The sequence below is a fragment of the Symsagittifera roscoffensis genome, chromosome 4 (genome assembly GCF_963678635.1).
Source record: "Symsagittifera roscoffensis chromosome 4, txSymRosc1.1, whole genome shotgun sequence".
NCBI lineage: Eukaryota > Metazoa > Xenacoelomorpha > Acoela > Convolutidae > Symsagittifera > Symsagittifera roscoffensis.
Window position 1 is genome coordinate 8,124,001 of NC_087065.1, and position 20,112 is coordinate 8,144,112.

At 35.9% G+C, this 20,112-nt stretch overlaps 3 protein-coding genes across 3 annotated transcripts in view; 1 reads left to right on the plus strand and 2 right to left on the minus strand.

Moving 5' to 3' along the window:
• The window catches only part of LOC134844719 (stress-70 protein, mitochondrial-like), a 531,301-nt gene that overhangs the window by 413,397 nt on the left and 97,792 nt on the right, over positions 1 to 20,112 (plus strand).
• The window catches only part of LOC134843663 (zinc finger FYVE domain-containing protein 9-like), a 412,805-nt gene that overhangs the window by 298,149 nt on the left and 94,544 nt on the right, over positions 1 to 20,112 (minus strand). The gene's annotated exons all lie outside the window — the stretch shown is intronic.
• On the minus strand, positions 301 to 8,627 carry LOC134844001 (uncharacterized). The gene is made up of 3 exons (XM_063860441.1): positions 6,602 to 8,627; positions 1,537 to 1,654; positions 301 to 701 (listed from the first exon to the last, which is right to left on the minus strand). The coding sequence occupies exons 1-3, from the start codon at positions 8,433 to 8,435 to the stop codon at positions 413 to 415; spliced, it is 2,241 nt and encodes a 746-aa protein (XP_063716511.1). The 5' UTR covers positions 8,436 to 8,627; the 3' UTR covers positions 301 to 412.

Below are 20,112 nucleotides of genomic sequence, written 5' to 3' on the forward strand. Positions count from 1 at the left end.
CTATTAATGTTAAGGCACTTTCTTAGGTGATGCTTTTGTAGAAGACTTCCTCACTTTTAATTTTGTTGGTGTAATTACCTCACTTGGAAAGAAATTACTATTGACATTCGGTTTACGCAACATGTGATAATATTATGATATGTATGTTGATAAGTATAGTTATCTAAAGAAAAGTAGCGAAAAAGTTACACATTTTATTAAAAAGAACAATCTGCCAATTTAGAAAAAACTCTATTTGAATTTTGAACTTTCAAACGACTTTGTGACATTATTTTCGTTAACTAACTAAGACTTGGGGGCAAAAAATTTCTAATAGGCAGATGCTCTTTTTAATTAATTCTGTCTGTTGGATTTTCTTCCTACTTTTTAAATCTAACAGTTTGATTCTCATGAGTAGACACTCAGTTTGATCTCACGAGTTGTTTGTTCTTGTGATCTGTCCTTGTGTTCGATCGAACCTCCCTTCTTCAATCATTTTAACTGCTGTAGCAAGTTGGCTTTCTCCTGTCCATCTACTTATAATTTCTTTCACAAGAGGAATCGCAGTTCCGCCAAATTCCAATGGACTCTTTCTGTAAAGAGCGAGTCCACTGCGTCTTTCTATGATAAGTTTGACAGTATGGTCTCTCAAGCGATCTATGCCAACGCGCTGTAAAGTTTGTTCCAGAAGTTTGTGATAATCAGATGTTTGATATACAAATCTGAAGTTTTATTTAAATTCATATCTGTTCACCCAATTTAGAAATATTTTTTGTCTGACTTTTGAAACAACATAAAAACATTTGAATTTTGTAAGAATTTCTTGAAAATAATTCGAAGTCAGTTAATTGTTTCTTTATTTATTTGCAATAACAGAAATCTAAAAAATACGCTTTTTTTCAAAATTAAAAGAAATAAGTATTCCACAACTTCTGCAAAGTCGCAGCAAAAAGTATTTGCCATGAAGAGTATAAATATATTTTTGCACCAAGAAATCGAGCTGTTTGAATGCAAATTGCCTGTTCGAGGCAATTCTTTTTCTGATAATTTTGAATCACAATTTATTTCTTAAAATTTCTGGGTGAAAAATCAAAGATTTCTGTTTGTGCCTGCAAATCCAGAATCTCCACCGCCACTTTTGCCTAATCGTCGATTGAATTTTACAAAACTGATGAAATTCGCAAAATTTCTAAGTTGGAATTGTGTTCAGTATTTTTCGAACCAATTATACCATTGAACCAAAGCTGAGAAGGCTAAAATTGAAATAAACGGGGAAGATTCAGAAAAAATTAACAATACAAAACCTCTTTTGGATCAAACAATACTAATAAAATCTTTAATATATTACTCGATACAGCATAAACTAATCTTATTTATTTTTGCTTTACTAATGGTTGGTGCTATTACATTGATAACAGTTGTCGCAATTTCTTAAAAGCGAGTTAACAAAAAAAATCCCGGGATATCGTGCTACGGGAAAATTCGACACAACACGGATCTGCTAGACAACAAAAATGTCTCGGTTTCTGGGTGAACAGATGTGAATTTGATAAATACTCATTGCGGGTCCAGTTGAATATTTGGAGCAATTCGAGACGGGGACATTTCTTAAGAGTTCCGATGATGAAATCTGCCAAATTCATGCCCGTTTCCGTCAGAACGTCTCGGGGCGCAACTGAAACGCAAACAGGCTAAAAAATTTGTTAAAAATTGAAATGATTAAATGGTTTGGCTTTGACAATAAAAAGCATGCTTTGATTTCTAAAAACATGCCTTCTCAAAGCTAATACAGTAAAAAAAAACAAGACAAAGAAAAACAGAGATACGTTTATTTCAGGTACAATTCCTCATACGGTTTCCGTGCATTCTAATCAACAGAACACACCCCCCCCCCCCCGTTATTCCCAAAAAATTTAGAGGAACATGTGTTTTTCTTCAGAAATTCACTTTGAGCTTAAAAAATTATCCGATCCAATTAATGAAACATTACAGAAGAAAAAATTCCATCAAGATGAAAAAGCCTACAAATGCAATTACAGATCATAACAAGGAAAACTGGCTGTGAAAGTGGCATAAAGTGTTGAAAGTAGCACTAAAACACTGATTTAAGAAAAAATCAGGAACCTTTTTTTTTGTAAAATTGAAGATCTCAGATTTCGTATTTCATTTGATAAAAAGGGCAGTGCTGTGTAACCAAATTGGGTTCGTTAACTGTCCCCTCACTGTTTCTGGTGCTTCATATTTAAATTCTTGTTATTTGCGTATTTACCATTAACAATGAGAAATAAATTCTTTCTTTCGTATAAATTGTTCTTAAGATTTTGCAATTTGTTTTCTTTTTAAATTTTAGGTTACTATTTTAAAATGAAGAATGGCTTAAATAGATGAAAAAGCATTAGAATGAGAAGTAAAGACCACTAAAAACGTGAAAATAGCAGTAGTCAAATAACGTCAAAATTGTAGGGAAGAGCTGCTCAGGTATGATCTAATTTAACCTGAAAATTAAAAAAAATACAGCTCAAAATACGACAAGTTTTCGACACTAACATTTTCTTTGGAATCCGGCCATCAGAAATTTACTATTACACCAAATTTATCCATCTGGAAGATTTTTCGGGGTAGTCAAAATCCAGAAACACTATACCTAATGAATAGTTTCTTCTAGTCACATATAATGTGTTTGGAACGAAACCTCATAGAAGAAAAACTGCACCCATTATTGATTTTCTATTATAAGTAAAATGGATTTTCTATTCAAACTGCTATTCAAAATTTTATGCGGAGGGGCAGGAAATTTTACATTTATCCCTGCATTCTATTAAAATGTTTTAAAATCTTTACCGTCACTTTTTCTGCAAACTATGCATAGTTTCCAGAAAAAGTGGTGGCAAGATTTTAAAAAACTTTAATAGAATGCAGAGATAAAATGTAAAATTTCCTCCCCCTCCCCATAAAATTTTGAAAAGCAATTTGTGTTTTAATATCTAGTACTTTTTATTATGATGGAAAAAATACCAAACCTTTTAGATAACATCAACATGAAAAACCTACTTTGCTAGATCTGACTCTCTTGGCTATCCAGCAGAAGTATATTCATCTTTATTGATTTTTGAAGATTTTACCTTGTTGAAACTTTGTTGGGCTGTGTAAGAGGCTTCTTTTGATATAAGTTTCTCATGAATTTTTGTGGTAGTTTCAACTTTTTTCTTGGTTAATTTAAAAAAATCAAATTGACCCATTTTTGAGGTAAAATTTTGGTTGCGAATTTCCTGAAATGAATTGCATCCTAATGTTTTTGTTAAAGTTCTAAGTAAAGTTTGTTCTTTTTAATTTTTGTATAATGTTGACCTATTTTGATAAAAACGCTTAAGCCCTGGAATACTCAAAAACCCAGTCTGGCATACGAGGGCGCAATACTAAGTTGATGAGTGCTGCAATTCTGTCCTTATTTTCTATTCTGTTCAATATATGTGACTGTTTTAACTTTCCTGCAAAAAACACCAGTTTAAAAAATGGCTCCTAACCAGGGGCGGATTTGGGAGGGGTTGACGCCTCTTTCTCAGAGTTTCGAACCTTTTTGCTACTTTTTAAGAAACATATTTTTGGCTAACCGACCCTACAATGTTTCTATAAGTGCCAACAATCACTAATTCTGAGTGAGAACGCGCACAAAAAAGGCGGCCTTTCAGTCAACACTTTCCAAAAAAAACTCAAAAATTCGACTGCCGTGCAAAATTGTTTTGGCGAACTACGGTCTGTTAGTGTTCTACGAGTTCTCAGAAACTCAGTTTGGTCGACCTTAATAATCGAATTTTTTTTTGAAAAACCACCTCGAGAAAATCCTGTTTAACCTTGCTCATGGTTATAGTTTTTTCCGGAGTGATTAGTTTTATAAGAGTAAAAAGAACTAACAGAAGCAACTAATTTTCTACCAATTTTAAGGCTCAATTCTGATAGCGTCAAGACTATCCATGTTACATGTCGTGAGCAGTAGCGCTCTTCTTCTCAAAGAATCGACTCTCTGCCGACGCAAAGCCCCCCCTTCATACTACTTTGAGATAACAATTTTTTTTACAATTTTTTCTAAAGGTGCCTTTGGCGCAAATACTTTTTTATTCTGAGGGAGTTGCGCGCGCCGAAAAAACGCGGCGAAAAAAGTTTGATCAAAATAGGGTTTTTGCTAGGGGTGGATATAGGATTTTCTGGAGGTGAGCGGATTTTTCAAAAAATGCCGAAAATTTTGTCGACTTTTTTATTTTTTAAAGTTCGGCAGAACTAATTTTCTGATTTTCCGAGCACTTCCAAAGCACTTAACTAAAATAGCCTAATTTTGGCCAAGTTTTCAGATACTTTTTCAAAAAGTGCCAGCTCTCTCATCAAATTTAGTGTCAAATGAGAATTTTTATTGATTTGTTTTAGTATTTCTAGAGATGTTTTAGAGTCAGCGAGCCAAGAATGGCGGTCTTAAAATAAATCCAAAGGCGGACCCAAAATTGGGTAGCCAAGGGGCCGAATCTCATCTCGAGAAAATTTGATCAAATTGAGAAGTTAAGGAAAAGATGGGCGAAATGAAAATACTTTTGAAATCAGAAATCGAAAAATGTCAGGCCCGGTTTCAAAATATGTATCAGCGTCGGTTAAAAGTATGTATCAAATTATGACAAAAAAAGTATTAACGTCGGTTAAAAATACGTATCAAAATATAGCAAAATGTGTATCAGCGTCGGTTATAAATATGTATCAAACTCAGACAAAATATGTATTAACGACGTTAAAAAGACGTATCAAAATATGGCCAAACGTGTATCAGCGTCGTTTAAAACTGTATCGAAAACGACAAAGTACGTATCAGCGTCAGGCCCGGTTTCAAAATATATATCAGCGCCGGGCAAATCATGTGTCAAAGTAAGTCAAAATATGTATCAGAATTGTTTAAGAATATGTATCAACGTATGGTCCGATTTCAAAATATGTGTCAGCGTCGGTTAAAAATTTTTATCAAAATATGGCAAAAAATGTACCAGCGTCAGGCCGGTTTGAAAATATGTATCAGCGTCGGGCAAAATATGTGTCAAATTAAATCAAAATATCTATCAGAATTGATTTATAATATGTATTAAAATATGACAAAATATGTATCAGCGTCGCTTAAAAATGTATCAAAAAATGACAAAATACGTATCAGCGTCAGGCCTGGTTTCAAAATATGTATCAGCGTCGGGCAAAATATGTGTCAAAATAAGTCAAAATATGTATCAGAATTGGTTAAAAGTATGTATCAAAATATGACAAAATGTGTATCAGCGTCAGGTCCGGTTTCAACATATGTATCAGCATCGGTTAAAAACATTTATCAAAAAATGGCAAAGAATGTATCAGCGTCAGGCCGGTTTGAAAATATGTATCAGCGTCTGAAACTCAGTATTAAAGCATGTTTGAGTTTGCCATGCTTGTTTTTCCGACTTTCGAAGAAAGCGGAATATTTATGTTTGGTGCGGTTTTTTTATTCAGTCAATTTTCGTTGTTCGAAATAATAGATGTTAACAACTTAATAAAAAAATTTTATACCCCATTGAAAATATCGACTTCCTGAAATCAATTTGAAAACACGTTTTATGTCCGATCAAAATTCTGGGAGTTTTGTTTTGCATAGTTCTGGGAATTGAATTTTGCCAATTTGGCCATCTCTGGACTAATTTATGCGCGTTTTGAATATTTTATTCATAACGCTGAAAGCGTAACGCAAATTATTTATGCATGCCGAAATATACCGCACAACAAAATGGTTCCAAATTGAATTCAGGCAAGCTAACCGATCGTATATTAATTTCGTACGACTCAAATTGTCACACTTGATCTTTGATATTGTCCAAAATTTATAGTTTTTCAGTATTTTCTTTTCCCAAAAACCTCTTCGATATAGATTAAGGGGCAGTCTGAACATTCAGAGCTTTGCCCTGATATACGAGCAGTCTTGTTGTTCGACTTTCGATACGAAAGTAACGAAATATTTGTGCTCGGGGTGGGTTTTTTTCTTCAGACAAATTTCGACTTCTTAACTAGCCATTTTTGACGGAATTTTTTATATCATTCAAAAGGTATTGTTGTCCTGAGCTTAAATTTGAAAAGATATTTCTCCTGTGATCTCTTTTCGTAAAGTTACGGGGGTTTAAAGATTGCCATTTGGCCAATTGGGGACAATTAACTCGCGATATATTTCGCGCTACTAACGCGTAAGCGGAGAGTTAATCCGTCTTAAAATCGTTCCAAATTGATTGAAAGAAGCTTATTTGCCATAATTGATTTGTTACAAGGAGCGAAATCTATCCTTTTGTACTTTATATGGCGTGTGGGGGGGATGATTTTCATGAGAAATTTCAAAATTTAGAAAAAAAAATTTTCATTTTATTTTTATTACATTTAAATTTTTGATGTTATTACTGCTGCAGAAAACCTTAAAAGGCAGTCGGAACATTCAAGGCTTCGCCCTGATACGAGCAGTCTTGTTTATTTTGACTAACAAACTTTGAGCAAACTCTGTGAACTTTCGAAAGTGAAAGTAGTATAGTATCCGGATGCTTTATCTTTGCTAATTGCAAAGGTAAATAAAAAATGAACTTGCCTATTGCATTTGAGAGGTTGAGCACCACCAGACTAACAGGTAACAAGTCGGCACCAATCATGCCACCTTCGATATGCAAACGGAAAATATTCCGACATTTTGCAAAGTACTTTGCCGCTGAACCGTGAACAGAAACGTCTGAGCACATTTCAGGCAGCTCTTCAAAACTGAACTCCCCCAAATCCAAGTCAGCTGCAAATTTGAACGTGCGGAGATTCGGAAATGCAGATGGTACATTTTGCTTTAAAATAATGAGATCTTGATGACATTTAACAGTCAAATCTATCCCTTCGACCGAAGTAAGATAGAACTTTGAACTCGAATTTAATTCTAATGGCCCGATGATGCGTAATTTTTTCAACATTGGAAAATTCGCTTGCACATTGTCTGATGTTATCGCTAGTGGTCCAGATATCATCAACTGAGTAAGGTTGGTAAGATCCACAAAAAACCTGGCTGAATTTATCTCTATCGGCCCAGAGATGCTCAACTGAGTCAAGTTTGTAAGGTTCGCGCAAAAATCAGATGACATTATCCGTATCGGCCCGCAGACACTCAATAGACTAGAATTTGTTATATTCATGAATAAATGGGTCGCGTTTATCTGTAACGATCCTTGAATGTTCAATTGATTAAGGTTTGTCAAATTGGCCCTGTACATGGTCGATTTTATCTCTAGAGGCCCGCAGATGTTCAAATGAGTCGTGACTGTCAGATTCGTGAAAAGATCGGCTGAATTAATCTTTAATGACCCGCTGATACTTAAATGAGAAAGTCTTTCTAGATTTGCCACAAAGAAATCTGAGTTTATTTTTAATGGTTCGCTGATGCGCAGATGAGTTAGGTGGTCTAGATTTGCAGAAAACCGCGTCGCTGTTATCTCTAATCTTTCGCTGATATTTAAATGAGAGAGTAATTTCAGATCCACCCTTAAATTGGTCGATGATATATTTAGCGGCCAGTTTAAACGGGTCATGTTTTTTACATTTGCCAAAAAACTCTTCGATGACACCAGCAAGGGCTCGCTGATGGTTAAGCCACTCAGGTTCATTTGATGAGCTAACTCCTCGGCTGATGGAATCAATAACTGGCAATCAATATCGGCTAGGTCTCTCATTTTTGTTAAGTTAACTAAACACTTCATATCGAGAGTAGCAGCACTAAAAAAGAGGTTTTTCAGTCCCACGAAGCCTGGGTTTATTATGCAGTCCAGGAAAAGGAGGAGTTTTAGACTGATTTGGTTTTCGGAACTCTTACTTGACTTCAAGAATTTTCTATCAATTTGAAAATTTAAGTTGACGGAATTGATTTTTCGAGCTTGAAAAAAAGACAATATTTTGAAATGATTAGCAAACAGGTTGAAATCAAAATCATTTGAGTTGAAATCTAACACAGGCAACAGTAATCGCGACCTTCTGGGGCTTATTAGAGTTCCAGGACCTTGTTCAAAAATATCAGCTAGATGCGTGATCTTTTCCTCGTTAATCTGACGTCCAAATTTGATCTCGATGTCTCTGAACGTCCAATTCGTTTTTTGCTTTATAAATCTCAACGCGTTTTGAATCATTAGCGAGTTTTTCTCTTCGTTCAATGGCGTTTTGTCAAGGCTAATAAATAACTTTCTAATCAGTATTAATGCATCATCAACTAATCTGCAGATTAATTTGCACGTACGCCGTAAACTTATCAAGTCTCTGATTGAAATCATCGACATGCTGAAACCATTTTTAGACAGATTTTCTCGATCTACAATTAATTGGAAAATATTTTCTAGAACTATAGCGGGAAGATCGACCAAGGACAAGGATTTCATTGAGGTTTTCTTCCGAGACATTCCGCAAATTCAGTTAACTCACAAACCTGGATCTTGGGGTCTTGCGCTTTTTTTCGCCACTGATTTAGCGAGACTCAAATTCTTACTGTGAATGCAAATAATGCAAGAGTCTTAAATTATTGAATCATAAAAAGAAGATATTTAAGTCGGTATAGTCACTAAACATATAAGCTAAAGCTACATATAAGCTGATTTGAAAAACGCAAAACTGTCAGTTCTCGAATTAAATACAACTTGAGCATCACGCACGCAAAATATACAATTGGCTATGAAGTCAATTTTTCAAAACTATAAAGTTACAATCACGATACTGAATTAGAGCAGGCGGTAGTAGTTTTTCGTCTGAAGCCAACCAAGTAGATTGGGGGATCTCTTTTATTTTTCTCCCCAATGGTACCTAGTAACGAATTGCCACCCCTATGAAAAAATATTTCAACGGTCACAAAATATGTGAACTTTGCATCTAGTAACGAATCTCTCCCCCTTATGCAAAAAAGGGAATAGTTAAAGAGACCCACATTGGGTTTTAACTGTCTTGCTTCAAAGACAGCCACTTTGACCAGAATGCTTTGGTCAAAATCAAAACCACAAATGGTTCTGTCATACTTGCCGAATGAACAACAATTTCGTTCGAAAAAAGGAAGAATTATTTTGTATTTTTTCGAAATTTCGAAAATTTTGACGACCTTTTTTTTTGGTCGACTTAATTGATTCTCCGAGCTCTCCCAAATCACTAAAAAGACGTTTTTGGGCACTTTTATGAAAGTTTTGACAAAAAACCGCGGTTTTTTTGGCACGCGCTCCCTCTCAAAATTTTAGGGTCGGTCGGCCAAAAATGGATTTCTTAAAAAGTACCAAAGGGGGGACCCTTTGGGTCAACAGGGGGTCGAATCTCTGGTAAGGAACGTCCCCCCCCTCCCCCCTAAATCTGCCCCTGCTTTTAAGCGTTGGTTGTTTCGGCTGTCTTCGACTGTCTAAGCTCGGCCTAAAAAAAGTGTTTTTATCTGCGCCAAAGTAAATAATATCAACCCGAAAAAGGCATCACGCAAACATCATTTCTAAGCTGAGAAATCAAATTTACTACTGGTACTAACAGCACAAAAAACGTCAAAGAAATCAGAGCAACGACGCACGATTAATTATTAAGTCAATACAAAAGTCGGCCGTTTTATAGAAAAAAAATTCAGTGAGTTATCAGGACAAAACTTGAATTTTTTTACACGGAAGCAAAAGGAGATTTGGTAATTTTTTTTGCACCACTTGCAGTACAAAAATGATTGACTGTGAAAAAAAAACGCAAAAAGTAAACCACAACTTGAAAAAACCTTTTAATTTGTTTTTGTCAAAAAATTCTTAATAATTGAAAACAAAAAGACAAATTATTCAAAATGATATATAAGTACACCATTCAAAATTTTACAAAGAGCTTTCAAATTGCTAGAAAAAAGCCGATCTTTTGTTTAGAAAAAATCCTTACTGCGGGAACTAAGAGGGGCAAAATAAGCAGAGACACAAAAAGCCTAATTAGCCGAAAATTTTCAAGTTGCAAAAAATTATTCCCGACTGGGATCAAACTCCAGGGATTTGTTGTCATTTATAGCTGTTACAGCAACTTAAAAGACAGCTGAAAATTCAAAAAAAGGACTACGGTAACTATACTAAAAACAAAATAAACAGACGGACGATAAGTCCGAAAAAGCGGTAAAACTCAAGTTTGCAAAAAACTGGTTCCGGCCGGATTAAACTACAAGCTTACAAGCCTATTCCGTCTCAGGCAAAAGTGTTACCTCCAAGCCAGATGTGACCGATGGCTGATTGATGCGGTTTTATAGTAAAGGAAGCATATGAGTGAGTCAAGGATCCAGAAGATGAGTCTTGAGACAAAAAGCCAGGTGAACCAAAATTTTCGTACGTTTCGATAAAAAACAACCAGGGACGCAGCTAAACCTGTTGGTACCTTTTTGATATTTAATTCATTTAGTGTACTGATGCGGCACGAAAACGTCAGTTGTTGCTCTACTAAAATAAGTGTGAAGATAACATTTCTCCTACAAAAAATAGGATGTTGCCTCTTTTGCAGGAACAATTATCGCATTCGTATCTTTCGATTGAACTTTTAATCTTTAAAAAAATCCAAAATTTTCTAAAAAATGGACAAAACTTCTAAGATAACGGCCAAAAGACTTTCCAAAATCCATATTGTTTTCTGCAAAAAACAACTTTTGGCCGCTTAAGCAAAACCAAAGCTTTGAAAAATTGTCGAATTTTTAAAGCTTTGATTTGTTTGAAGGCCATAACTTTTTCTGAAGCAAACTGAGCATCGCCGATTGTAAAGGAAGGATCTCCAAAAGCTGTTGTTTCGATTGAACCAATAATCTCAGATTTGGCTGGATAAATATTGAGAAAAACCTAAAAACAGTCAACAAATCAAAAATTTGACATTTCCGAGGGCGATATTATTTTCGTTCCAAATTTTGTGAGTGGTCTTAATGCAGGGGAGCTTATCACTGCCCTTTGTCTTTTTTAACTCATATTAGCAGACTTGAGAAGTTAATTTTTGAGAAAAGCCTAAAGATTCACGAAACGGTAAAAAATCAAAAATTTGACTGTTCCGAGGGCCATAACTTTGTGATAGAAAAAACTTGGGCATAGCCGCTTGTTCAGGAGAGATTTTCAGAACCGTTTTTAAAATTGAAACAAAAAGCTACGATTTGGGATGGGTACTTTTTGAGAAAATGAAAAATAAATCAATAATATGGGTAAAATATTCCCCCACAGACTTTTTCGAAGGCTCTAGACAGAGGGGCTATAAGAGGAGACTTTGGGGGAGTATGCAGCCTACAGAGGAGTAGACGGTGTTTCGATTGAAAACCCTCTTTTGAAAATCAGTAGAAAGTTTTAAGAAAAACTACAGACTTTGCAACAAGTGAAAAAAAAATCCAAACCGAAAGAAGTTTCAAGAAACCGATTGGTAAAAATACAATCAACTTAAAAAAAACAGAAGGGAGTGTAAAATGTGTAAAAACATTTATAGCTACATTAAAAAAGCGCACAACAAAAAAAATCCATGACGTGACAACTAAACCGACTACAGACAAGCAGACAAATAAACGGCCAAAAATTTTATTTGAACAGAATATTTCCATTGAAAAAAATAAACAGGTCAGATTCGAACCCTCGACCTTTGCCCTCCCAGGCATATTCCCTACTTCCAGGCTAAGTTGGCCGCAAATGCATAGAAATTTGAATAGGTTGTGAAACAAAACATCGCTAAAAACGAGTCCAGACGTTCAGATGAGTCCTGTGAACAAAGTTAATTGTGGGGAAAAAAGAAAAAAGTCGTGTACCCTTTAGCAATACTCTTGCTTTTTACCAGGGTAATCAGCGAAGTAGAGAAAAAGTTATTGTTTTACAGGCAATTTTTTTTTTGAAAAATATTAACCTTTTGTAGAGAACTGTTTTTAAGACCAAAATTAGAGCTTAATTTTTTTGGGCCTTTCTAAATTTTGAACCAGGTACAAAACTTCCATATTCCTAATAAGTGTCTTAACCATACAATTTACATATTTGAGAATTGTTGACTAGCTGTTCTTTTCATAAACGCTAGTATGAAATTGTATGAGTATCATTTTCAATTTATGGCGCTCAAGACCGGCACTGTGGCAAAAATTGATCATGATCGTTTTTTTTTTTCAACTGAGTTTTGGTGAGAAACAGAAAAAACTTATTTTTGAGAAGAAGTGCAGCCATCCAAGTCTGGCATGAGTTTTGGGGGGTGGAGGGAGGCGGACGTCCTCATCAGTGATTCGACCCCCTCTTCAACCAAAGGGTGCCCCTTTGGTATTGTTTTATGACATCCAAAGTGGTGCAAATATACACTAATTTTGGTGCACTAATTTTGGTGGCCTTTGGTGCAAATATACACTAATTTTGAAAGGCGCGCGTTTTAATAACGCATTTTTGGCCTGTTTTTTTTTTAAACGGCCGAGAAAGTTTTCAAAAACTTCCACAGGTTACTTTAGCTTAAAATTTCACCACTAACTACTGATTCACTCAACAGAATTTTAAAAATTTTATCAGATCTGGAAAACTAAAACGCGAGAAGGATGTTAAGCATTTTTCACCTTTCTTCGGTCATCCATTCGGCAAAAAACTAACGACTGCTCGGCGATACCGGAAACTTGTAAGCAAACACTGAACATACGCAAACTGGCCTGTTCTTTTTTTGGCCTGTTGTTTTATACATACATATGTATAAAACAACCGGCCAACTGGTGAATATTTATGTCTGTTGTTGATTATGTCGAACTGGCTAATGTTCTACGCATTTGTATAGCTTTTCATCACCTTGTCATTAAAAGAAAAGCACACACCTTCGAACACTGAAGAAAAGCTGCACTGTGCAAACGCACGGATCAAAAAAGAGAAAAAAAATTAAAACATTTCGTGCGTTTTGAGAACTAAGCGACCTCTGTAAGTTTCAAACTTAAGCCCTCGGATACCCAGTTTTAACAATCGACTGCCGTGCAGAACTGTACCACTGGAGTTTACAGAAACTGTGACACTACGCTTGCTTAAGTAAAAAAATCCTTTTTTGTACGTTTTAGTGTGGTCAAAGTTTATTGTATTAATTGCACAGCAACCGGCTATCTTTATATCTTTTTGTCAATTTTCAAGCCATTTTTGATTCAAAGCCATTGATATTCCATTTTCATTTTTTTTCATTAAATTTGTATGCGACAAGCAGGCTCCCTAAAATGCAGGCATTGAAAGCACAACTTTGGAAAACTTTTTTCCGTTCAAGAATAAAAACTAATAGTGCTTCAAGATACTACCCGGCTCAAAAACCCAATACTTTTATTTACTGTACCCTAAATCAAGTGGAACACATCTATTCTAGGCCTCAACCAGAGGCGAATTTAAGGTGGGGGGCGGGGGGGGCGGACGCCCCTTCCTCAGGGATTCGACCCCCTGCCGACCCAAAGGGTCCCCCCTTTGATACTTTTTAATAAATCCATTTTTGGCCTACCGACCCTAAAATTTTTTGTAAGGGCGATTTCGGTGCCAATATTGACTATTTTTTGAGGGGGAGCGCGCGCCAAAAAAAAACGCGATTTTTTTGTCAAAATTTTTCAAAAAGTTTTGACAAAAAACTTTTTGGCCTCAACCAATCTTATTTATTTCTGAAAAATAAGAACTTTATGAGTTCTACAAAAATCAGACTAAAAACAGTAAGGTAAAAACTTCCAAATTGTACGAGCATTGTCCACAAATTCCAGATCAAAAAAACAGATACTTACAGTTTTTGATTTAATTAGTCTGAAAACTCATGGAATAGACATTTGCGTTATTAAGAATTTCAAGTTTTTAGTTGTTTCAGGTCTTATTTGAGATTTCTCAATTTTTGGCATCAAAACACAAGCTCCGTTAAAGATAAGAAAAAGGTTAAAACAAAAATAATGAGCCGCAGCCGTTTGCCCCATTTTTTGCGAATTTTCATGTAAGAATTTGTGTATTTTATCACTTTAGATTGGAACGAGTTTAATCATTCAAAAGTGAACACAGAGGCAAAGCCGAGCTTCACATTACCTGTGATACCACACGTACCAGGCAAAGCATTGCGAGCTAGCAGAGGAAAAATGAAACGAAAGCCAAAAAGTCGAAAAACATACTTGAGACATTTCGAGAAAACCACAAACTACAAAAATTTCAGAAACTTGAAACGATGTTCAATTTGACGAAAACTCGTTAACTGGCTTAAATTGGCGTTTAAAAAACAATATTTACCATTATAGCATTTGTAAAGCGGCAACTAAACCGACAAAAACTGATTAAACTCCCGTTGAGCATAATTGCTTTTAAATGAAAAACTTTTATAAGTTCTGAAAATGTAAATTTAAACGCTCCCCCTCTATAAACACGCAAAATTATAAATTTTTAGTTGTTTTTAAAATCACAGCTGTTAAGTCACTTATTCAGTAAAGCATAAGCTGAAACAATTGAGGTCAAAATAATTTTAAAGCAAGAAAAAACAATAAAGATACAAACTTAACAATTGTACAAATTACAGTAGCAAAACATAACTAGGCCAAGAATAAAAAATAATAGTGCTTCAAGATACTAACCGGCTCAAGAAACTAATACTTACCAGACAAAACAATGCGAGCTAGCGGAAGGAAAATGGAACAAAAGCCAGTAAGTCGGAAAAAACTTATAACATTTCGAGATAACCACACCAAAAAAAAGTTAAGAAATTTGTCTGAGATGATGCTCAAATTGACAAAAACACGACAACAAACACATTGACTGGCATTTAAGAAAAAATTTGAATGTTTTTAGCATTTATCAAGCGGCAACTGAACCGACAAAAATTCATTAGACTCACGTTGAGCATAATTGCTGTTAAATGCTAAATTTTTCAAAGTTCTGAAAATCTAACTTTTTTTGCTCTCCCTCTGGAAGCACGCAAAACTACAAAATTATACTTGTGTTTTAAATCACCGCTGTTAGATCAACTATTCAGCAGAGCATAAGCCGAAAAAAATGAGTACAAAAAAATTTTAATACAAAAAAAAGCTACAAACGTAACAAATTTACAAATTACAGTAGCAAAACATAGCTCTTTCAATTACAGTAAAATTTTCATAACGCACAGCAAAATTTGTAAGAAAGTGTCTAAGCCAACTTGAGACTAGCAGAAAGGACATTTCAACATTTTGTGAGAAGAAAAATTTCCTTTTTGAAAAAAAAACGGTTTTTGATTAGATAGGACCTTTACCACCTCAGGTGTTGTGTTTTTCTCAAAACAAAAGTGTGCCAAAAAAACTAAAATAACTTGAATTTGATTACAGCCAGACTATCATATGTTTAAATATTTTGTTAAGCAAGAAAATTCCGGAATGCAGCAACTAAGTCGACAAAACATCAGACCAACGATACGCCAAAAATTTCTTCGAAACGGAAAAATTTGACCTAAAAAAATAGACCTGCCTAGATTCGAACACACGACATTATACAGCCCAGGCGTAGTTGTTACCTCAATGCCAGGTTTGCGAAAGAAGCCAAGAAATATGATTTAATTATCGATAGCAAGAGTACTGATATAACTTTTAAAAAGTACTGGCAGTAGTAGCAGTAGACCGGAAATTAAGTTGAATTTTTCAAAAATTTTAACCTGATAGCGCATAAACGGAGTGCCCGTGAATGGATTCTAGTTGTTAAGCAAGCTGGTAACCCGAAGAAATCTGCATAGCGATTTAATAACGCTTGCTAATCGCAAGCTTTGAAACTGTGGCAAACTTTTGCATCAGTATTTTTAAGTTTATTGTTCAGTAGCGAAAACAAAATATAGCCAACAGAAAGTTGAACAAAATGTAAAGAAATTGAAAGTTTTTTTCGAAGATTTAAAATTTTTTTCATATTATTTTGAAAGAAAATATATTCATTTATGATTGAAAATTTTTTAATAAAAAATTATTCCAATTTAGCAAATTTGAATCAATTAATAAGTTTTTTTATTCCACTCTGAAAACTAAAAATCAAGACCTGTTTTCGATACTAGAAATTGATTAAGTTTTTAGCGCCGTTTTCGCTTTCGTAATAAAAGACGCAAATTTTGGCAGTGAGATTTGCCGAGGTTTTAGAATGAAAACTTGGTTGTTGAACAATAAGTAAATTGTTTTAGAATTGAATAATTTGTTACTTGAATCACTTTGTTGCTTGGTTTCAAATATATTCTTGGAATAGGAAGTTTATCCTGAATGATCATGAGTTGAATAAAGATAATCTAGCAAAAAAAAAATATAGATATCAGAAAAGGAATGAACACGCTTTGCGTGGTATTGTGTATAGATTAGCGCAATGACCTCGGTTAGTATAATTAACATCAATCTGCAGTAGGACTGCAAAAGAACAAGTAAATAACGAGGTACCGAAGGTCGCCTCACGACATTCCCCGCGGGAGAAAAAATTTTGAGAAACAACCCAAAGTTAGAGAGATAATAAAACTGCACCCAGACGAGCAAATGATTGATAGCCCCCTATCCCACACAAATGCTGTACAGTGAATCAGAAAAAACATGATAACATGAAGGAGTTTGAATGAGTTTAATAGAGTTTTAAACTGGATATATAGTCAATCCTTTCCAGTAGCTTCTTTCGCATGAGCGAGAGGGGGAGACGTCGTCGCTGAAGGTCCAGGTGGAAAATGATCCCGAATGAGGGGTTTTCGTGGTGAAGACGAAGACGCTAACACCGTTTCAGAGGGCAAATTGGGGTCCTCCTCAACTGATTTGACTGAAGTTACTATCACCGTTTCAGAGGGCAATTTTGGTCCTCCTCGACTGATTCGACAGAATGCCGCAACGGATCGCCAAAAAACTGAGTAGGCTTCTTACTACGATGTGACGTCCGGACTGACTCGGCATCGTCAACCACTGGTTGAGCAGGTAGAGAAAGCAAAGGGTAGGAGGAGGGCAGCTCTGATGACGCTGAATGAGAGGGAAGAACCAGACCCTGTGGCGACACCATGTCTGGTGAAGAGATAATAATTCCAGGACGGGTAGGACCAAGGTGAACGGTCGAAGAAGAAACAGCACAATGTGAAGTCCGCGGTTGAGGCGAAGTTAACGAACCTTCAAGTTTTGCGGTAGAGGCAGTCGGTAACGAGCAGGTAGCACTTGTTAAAGTGTGGAGCTGCGATGTAGAGCTAGACTGAGGAGCAAACCTGACCGGAGGTGAGTCACACTGAAGCATCTGGCGTTTTCCGATAGGAGAAGAATCATGAACCGCTTGAAGACCACCGTTGGATCCAACTGAGTTTTCACTGGAAGAGTCAACTGTGAGATCCACCATCGGAGTAGAGGGAGTTTGATTGTTTGGCCGTTGTTCTATTAGCACAGGCTGAGACCGTGTAAGAGGCCTTTTAATTGCATCCCGAGAGGTAGAATTCGAGGTTTGGAGGCAATCACCTAGAGTGTTTGGAGCAACTGAAACGGTAGACCGATAATTGGGTTTGAGACAGATATGATTTTTCCGGTAAACTTTCCCATTGTCGGTAACATAGGTGTGATCCGTAACACGAACAATCTTAAATTTTATCAATTTATAAAGAGGCTTTCCCCGATTGACGATCAATAATTTTCCTACAGACTTTAACTCGACTAGGATCAGACATTAGAAGGTTTTCTAATTTACTTGTTTTTGAGAGGCGACGGGGTTGCACAGCTGGTGCACGCCTGGAGCTTACTTGTGCCCCCGGAGGTGTTACTATTGCCGGGAAGCGGAGAGTGTTGTGATTGAGACCTGACATGAGGGAATGAGCGAGGTCCGAATGCCGGGTTTCGCCAACGCCTTGTAGGGTTCACTATCTGCCACATTTCCGTCCCGCGAGAACAAGGGTTTGAAGCGGGGAGGAACTGTTGGACTAGTGCTACCGCGCGGAACAACTTTTGCCCTGTCTCTGCTGTAATCTTGGCTGGCAATCTGGTCTGGCGTAAGGAGGTTGCGCTCCAGTCCTTGGGCTGAAGTATCAGATTTGACAACATTATTACTCGCCTGAGACCATTAAGTATTAGGTTTACGACCAAAATGCAATTCAAAAGGTGATTTCTTAAGCACCAAATGATTACTCTTGCGAATGTTCTCAAGTATTTGTTGAATCATTTTCCTAAAGTTTTTGAAATTAGGATCGAGTTTTGCAACACCCAGTTTTCTCTGGATTGTCTGAATCGTTCGTTCAACCAAACCACTGCCTCTACGATCTCCGACCGGCGAGAGGATTGTTTAATACCTCTGCTAGAGCAAAACTCTTGCACCAAAATATTTTTAAAACCTGAACCATGATCCATTCTGATAGACTGAGGTAGACCATGGATACGAAACTAAGATTCAAGGAAATTAGTAACCTTCTTAGCCCCAGTAGTTTTAGAAATAAGAGCTGAAGGAATTTTAGAGAACCGATCGATTGCTACCAAAAGAAAGATCTTAGTTCCTTTATCATCAAGTATAGGACCAGCTAAATCTAGTTGTAATTCCTGATTAGGTCCAGACAGAACATGCAAAGGTTGCGCAGTATTAAAAACTGACGAGGGTTTAAGATTCTTACCAAACAAGATGCATTCAAGGCATTTCTCGCACGTATCGGTGATCTGACGTTTCATAAATGGCCAACAGAGATATTCAGAGGCAGCCATCATAGCCTCTTGTCCCGGGTGAGATCGGTGCAGACGAGTGAGCACGGCTTGTCGAAGAGGTTCGGGTATGGCCAATTTGTTATCAATAACTACACAGTTATTAACCACAGCTGCTTTAGGCCAGAATTGGGCCATATACGAATCAAGCTTGTTGAAAGATGTGATGTCCTTGTTTATGATAGCTCGAATTCTACCCCTGATTGGAAATTAGACGTCTAAATACAGTAAATTGTTTTAGAATTGAATAATTTGTTACTTGAATCACTTTGTTGCTTGGTTTCAAATATATTCTTGTAATAGGAAATTTATCCTGAATGATCATGAGTTTAAGTTGAATAAAGATTATCAAGCAAAACAATATAGATATCAGAAAAGGAATGAACACGCTCTGCGTGGTATTGTGTATAGATTAGCTCAATGACCTCGGTTAGTATAATTAACATCAATCTGCAGTAGGACTGCAAAAGAACAAGTAAATAACGAGGTACCGAAGGTCGCCTCACGACAGGCAGAAAAAATTAAAACTAACGAAGTGCATTCATAAAAGAAGTAATATGTTTGAAAGCACTTCTGTGGTTATATGTTCATTTTAGGACTCTTTGCTGGGAAAAATCGAGAAACCTCCAGGAGAAAATTGCTTCGTTTTTTCCACTCAAATAAACTAACTGGAGCTCTTTGTGCACAACAAAACGCAGAACGAGGCTTGGAATAAATCAATTAAAGAAAAATTTGCCAACGGTGACATTTACACTATCGTGGAATTTTTTCGCAATCTTTTACCTCGTTCTGTTTACTTTTCCCGCTCGGTCACTACAACTGTATAAACAATATCATTAAATAGCGTTCTTAAGTAGGAATGGACCTCATAAGCAGCAGTTAATTTGTTTTAACTAAGCCAAGGTAGATCAGGCATTTTTAATGCAGCGAATAACTTTGCAAAAAATTGTGCTAAAACAAGCAACTTCAGAGGGAAAAAAAACTGCCTGCACCCAATGATTTCAATCCATTTTTTAAATTAACCTATTTAAACTATACTTAGACTTTCTGAGTGCTTTCAAAAAGCTGCTTTCAGTAATTATTTCGGGCTGTTATCACGAAGTTTGTGCAACTTCTATTTTTTATCCAAATTGAGTATATCCATTTCGCTGTGAATTTGCTTTAGAAAATTGCACTTAAAAGTTAATTTTGGGACAAGCAAATTGAGAAATTTCAATTTAATCAATTTTGAATCACCAGAGGAACCCAATGAATGCAAAACTTTTAAGAATTCTCTGAATCCAGTAGTTTACGACAAAAAACTTTTCCTAATTATTTGTTGTTACACTGAAGGCAAAATTTCTTGAGAACAAATAGTTGCGCAACTTTTGGAGCAAAACGAAACTAAAAATAGCTTGAAAATTGCTCGAAGCTACAAACTTTTTCCTTTCTTACAACCTCAAAACTAGATTTATTTTTTTTCTTGTGAGATCATATCAAACTCAATC

Bases quoted from the DNA above. Each gene is read 5' to 3' on its own strand.
- LOC134844001 (XM_063860441.1), bottom strand. From the start codon at position 8,435: ATGTCTCGGAAGAAAACCTCAATGAAATCCTTGTCCTTGGTCGATCTT. The intron at 1,655-6,601 runs GCAAGTTCATTT...TTTGCGTTTCAG, and splicing joins CAACCTCTCAAATGCAATAG to TTGCGCCCCGAGACGTTCTG. The intron at 702-1,536 runs GTATTTATCAAA...ATAAAACTTCAG, and splicing joins TTCAACTGGACCCGCAATGA to ATTTGTATATCAAACATCTG.